General features: G+C 52.2%; 1 protein-coding gene across 4 annotated transcripts in view; it reads right to left on the minus strand.

Moving 5' to 3' along the window:
* Positions 1-4,577, minus strand: part of ST3GAL2 (ST3 beta-galactoside alpha-2,3-sialyltransferase 2) — a 9,256-nt gene extending 4,679 nt beyond the window's left edge. The window contains exons 1-3 of one of the 4 annotated variants that reach the window (XM_072421917.1): positions 4,466-4,577; positions 945-1,590; positions 381-574 (exon numbers count right to left, since the gene is read on the minus strand). In XM_072421917.1, the coding sequence (XP_072278018.1) occupies positions 381-574; positions 945-1,280 (530 nt within the window). In that variant the 5' untranslated portion in view covers positions 1,281-1,590; positions 4,466-4,577. Of the gene's footprint in view, positions 1-380; positions 575-944; positions 1,591-1,679; positions 1,761-3,339; positions 3,486-4,393 lie in introns of those variants that run through there. The other 3 variants (XM_072421918.1, XM_072421916.1, XM_072421919.1) reach the window with 3 other exon arrangements.
* Between the last annotated feature and the right edge of the window lie 700 nt (positions 4,578-5,277).

Consider the following 5,277-nt stretch of genomic DNA (forward strand, 5'->3'; position numbering starts at 1 on the left):
GACCCCATAACCCCACCATACCCATCCCTGGGCTCGTACATGAGATGTCCTCCAGGGGAATACAGGACGAGGACCCCATAATCTCAACATGCTCTCTATCCTTCAGGGGGGTATTATATAAAGCCTCTGTGGCCCCACCATGTGCCCATTCTGAGCTCATACACACAGCCCCCACAACCCCCTTATGTGCTCATCTCTGGATTCATACACATTGGATGCTCCCCATTCTCTGGTGGGGTAATAGATAAGCCCCTATAGCCCCACCATGTTCTTTACTCCAACACATAAGAAGCCCCTCCCCCCCTTTGCCCCAATCCCAGGTAGGATTTCAGAGAGGTGGCACAGTCATACCATGCCAGGTTCACACAAACCCTTCTTACCTCATGATGAAATTGTGCCCATCGATGTCCTTCCCATAGCCGGACCCTCGCAGATTGCCCGAATTACCCACCACGGCACAGCGACGGCAGAGCAGAGGATTGCGCTCCTTGTAAGGGTTCTGCCCCGGGATGATCTGGAAAAGCTGCGATAAAATCTCCGGGGTGTTGTGAGACCGGAACTGCGGCTGCAGCATCTGTGGGGGGAAAAGGGTTAGAGGGTCATTTACCCCAAGTTACCTGAAGGAAGAAATAATCTTCCCTGAGGACCAATCAGATTTTCCCACTAGAAACATGGCAGACAATCAGTCCAATGATAGGGCGCTGCCCAATCACACCAATAAGGCATTGTCACTCCCACTGATACCCCTAATGGGGCAAAATTCCTCCACTGATACCACTAATAGGTTACGATTACCTCCTTGAAACTGGCACCCCTGACTCATGGGCATCATTGGAAATCTTATTTGATGGAGAGAACTGCGGGCATACAAAGGCCCAGGAGGTGAGGATGGGCCCATCACATGTCATCTATAGGGGCCCTCACACCACATGCTTTCCACTCACCATCCACCAGCGCTGAACGTCTGCCGGTAATTCTCGATTTTCCAGGGTCCAGACGGGCGATACCGCGGCATTGTAGTGACTGTCGAACCAAGCAGAGGCGCCAGGCTGTCTCAGGCACTGGCGGCAAGTGCAGTCTTTGGGAAGACGAGGAATCAGCGGGTGATGCCTCACCCCGGGGTAACCCGGCACCAAGCGGACAGGGTGCCCCTCGGCTGATGCCCATGCTGCCAGATCAGAAGTTTCAGTGCCATTGTGTGAGAAGGTGAATAGTAGGGACATAATGAACAGGAGGGCCGTGGTGCTCAGAATCCAAATCCGTAAGGAGCACCTCATCATGATGCCAACCTTGATGCCGTCCTTAAAAGGGCACCCCGACTGTGAGTTCCTCCCCCCCACAGCATGGGCGTCCACCCTGAACCCGCTAGGTCTGCTGTCCTCTATTGCTGGGCAGTTCTGGGCCAGTGGTCATGTGATCTGCCCGCCCTCCAGTAAGTGATCCTGGTGTATGAAGGTATCGGGGCACAGGCGCTGGCATTAACGTTGGCGTCTCGCCCGCCCCACGCCGGTGGCTTCTTTTCATGTGACCCCAGCACTGCCGAATCCTTTATGTGGGTCACCGAGCCGTCAGCGCTTCATCTTACACCATCTGAAAGAGAAGAAGGAAAAGGGTGACACTCCCTGTATTTACCCCCCCCCCGGGGCAATGCCAGGCACCTGTAGTATATTCCCACACACCCTGGGGCAACCATACAGGGTCCAGGCGGGGTGAAGGATGAGCAAACTGACTGCACAGTCACGGGAAGGGCTATTAAATTCCTGTGATAAGGAGGTCACATGACACCTAATCCACCCCCGCATGCCAGGCTGAGCTGCCAGCGCCTCCGATGCCCCCGAACATCTGTCCAGAGGGGGGGGGGGGGGCAACACACAACAGGCAGAGGCGGGCAAAACAGCTGCATGCTGCCAGTCCGTCACCATGGGGTTAAACACCAAGGATGCGGTGGCAAATTACAATAATGCTCGCTTGGTACAGCCAGGAATGTCCGAGGGGGTCATATGGGCAGAACGGTGACACTGCGCTACAGCCTCTGCATGCTTCAACATTGAAGAGGACCTGTCACCACCTGACATTGTACACTGACAGCCTCGTATTTCAGAAACACTCGACTATTTATTATGAAAAAATCAGACTTTGTCTAGGCTGGGATGTCATCAGAGTGCTGCAGGCAGGAGGAAGCATTTCCTCAGTCTCTCCCCCTCCCCCAGTGATCAGACTGCAACATTGTAACTTTGTATCCAATCACAACTGGGGCTGATTTGTGGCATCCAATGGGTGGCTCAGTGGTTAGCACTCCGACCTTTGCAGCTCTGCGTTCCAGGTTTGAATCTCGGCCAGGACATTATCTGCATGGAGTTTGTAGGTCCCCCCTCGTGTTCCTCCGGGTACTCCGCTTTCCTCACACATCCCAATATTTGGCTTCCCCTAAAATTAACCTTAGACTGTGGTAATGACATATGACTATGGGGGGGACATTAGATTGTCAGCTCCTGTGAGGGACAGCTAGTCACATGACTATGGACCTTGTACAGCGCTGCGTAATATGTCAGTGCTATATACATATAAATAAGGAATTCCCTGCAATGCTGCGTAATGAGGAGGCAAGCGGCTCAAATTTACCCAACAGAGACTGATAGGACTGGCTCAGTGATCTCTGTACAGCACTATGGTATATGTCAGAGCTATATAAATGTATAATAATAGTGTGTGACTGTGGGGGGACATTAGAGTGTCAGCTCTGATAGGACTGGCTCAGTGTTCTCTGTACAGCACTATGGTATATGTCAGAGCTATATAAATGTATAATAATAGTGTGTGACTGTGAGGGGACATTAGAGTGTCAGCTCCTCTGTAGAGAGTGATTGGAGTGTTGTGTACAGCGCTGTGGTATATGTTGTTGTATTATCGGTGTCCCCGGGGTTGGGATTGCAGGGCCCTTCTCGCTGTATTGCTGAGTGCGGAGGATTGATGATCACCTCGGAGATTATTGTCACCGCTAGCAACCCTCTTACACAGAACGCTCAGTGTAACTTCTATCTTTGTTGGGTGGGTAGAATGGTCACATGACTCTATTTACCCCATGGAGGGCAGATTGTCATCTAACCAGACGGGAAAAAGAACATTTACCCTTCCTGACACTTGTGGTCCCACAAATACTCCCCCAATAGGTAGAGGGTTGCTAGCTCTGACATACACAGTAGCGCAGTACAGAGGATGTACGGCAGATTTAGGTCTCTGGGGTGACAACAATCACGGTTTGGGGTTCCCCTCTGCTCTGCGTTGTCATATTTACAGGCCGGCCCCCTCCCCCATCCTCTCATTGTCCCAGGGTCTCACCTCCGGTGACAACTCATAATGTGATTTCCGGCCACTTCCTGTTTTGTGAGCGGGTTCTGGGTTGGGTATGGCGTCTGACAGAACAGATGGGCCGCGGTGACACAAATGCAGCTTTTATGTGATGCGGGGACAGGAAATGACAAAATATTAAAGTCCTGGCTGGGGACATGAATGCGATTTCAGCAATTTCCGATTTATTTTTAGGATGTGAAGATAACGAGAAGAGGAAGTCACTTTGTGAGCCCTCAGCATGGCGGGATCAACAAACATGAAACCAGCCGTCATATACAGTGTGTTACCCAGTGGGGGGGAGGAGCTCCCGGGATTACGGGGGAGGTGAAGGGGTAGATTGTGAGCTCCTGGGGTTAGGGGGGAGGTGAAGGGGTAGATTGTGAGCTCCTGGGGTTAGGGGGAGATGAAGGGGTAGATTGTGAGCTCCCGGGATTACGGGGGAGGAGAAGGGGTAGATTGTGAGCTCCTGGGGTTATGGGGGAGGTGAAATGGTAGATTGTGAGCTCATGGGGTTCTCCTGGGGTTATGGGGGGAGGTGAAGGGGTAGATTGTGAGCTCCCGGGGTTAGGGGGGAGGTGAAGGGGTTGGTTCAGTGAGAGAACCAACAAATCATGACAACCAATCAGAAAGAAGGGAACATCCAGCTATCATCCCATTGGATAACAGGCATGCCAAATCAGCTTTGGCATGCCTGTCACATGACTCTGACCATAGACAGCCCTGTGAGCAAAGGCAGTAACCAATGGCAACCAATCATGTGATGAACCAGAGCCACCAATCAGAGGGAAATTCAGTGTATGGGGGGGGGAGGGGGGTCACCTCTGTGAGGGGTTTTTAATGTGTAAGGGGAAACAGAAATTGTCCTGGGGGACAGAATCAGTGTTGGGGGCACAGAGATAAGGGAAGGGGGAGGGGTATCGGGGTTGGGGTCCCCACACACAGCAGTACACACAGGAACATGGAGGATGTTGGGGCAGACACAAATATTATGGGGGGAGGACACAGATATCGGTCAGTGATGGGGGTAGGGGGTACCAGAGACCTTGGTGGGTTCGTAATGGAGAAGTGAGGATAAGAATGACACAGTCGGTGCCCCCCGGTGTTCCTCCGGTACCTGCAGCTCGCCGTCCTCCTCCTCCAGCTCTCCAGACCTCCAACCGATATCCCGCATCTTTCTCGCCGCGCTGCCTGCTGGGAAATGAAGTCCGTCGACCCCCCCCTCCCCTCAGTTCTGCAGCGACCAACAGCTCCGCTTGGACTACAACTCCCAGGAAGCATCACGTAGGGGAGCTGCGATGCATTGACTGCTGCATGCCGGGAGTAGTAGTCCTACCTGAGGTGTCGCCTATTGTTAAAGGTAGATAGAAAACTACAAATCCCAGAAGGACCCCCACACCTCCGAGGATAACGGAATCCATTCATTCATCAACTGCAGTCTGGACTAGATCGCTGTCATTCATCCTCATCCCTAATCTGATATATCATTGTCATCCTCATCTCTGCTCTAATATATAATTGTCATCCCCATCCCTGCTCTGATGTATCATTGTCATCCCCATCCCTGCTCTGATGTATCATTGTCATCCCCATCCCTGCTCTGATGTATCATTGTCATCCCCATCCCTGCTCTGATATATCATTGTCATCCCCATCCCTGCTCTGATACACACACATGGTCCTCCACCCCCACCAATGGCCCCTTCTCTGCATGGCTTCTATAACACCTCCCCCCTCACCTTCCATCATTATCAGTGATTTCAGTATCTTTACCTCCTCCTCTAAACTCCTTAATGGTCCTCTAAGCCCAGCAATGGTTCTTCTCCCCTTCCAATGGTCCCCCTTTCCCACCAATGGTCCTTCACCCCCACCATTGGTTCTCCATCCTCACTAATGGTCCTCCACCACCTGCACCGATACCCTCTTCCT

This window comes from Pyxicephalus adspersus, chromosome 9 (genome assembly GCF_032062135.1).
Source record: "Pyxicephalus adspersus chromosome 9, UCB_Pads_2.0, whole genome shotgun sequence".
NCBI lineage: Eukaryota > Metazoa > Chordata > Amphibia > Anura > Pyxicephalidae > Pyxicephalus > Pyxicephalus adspersus.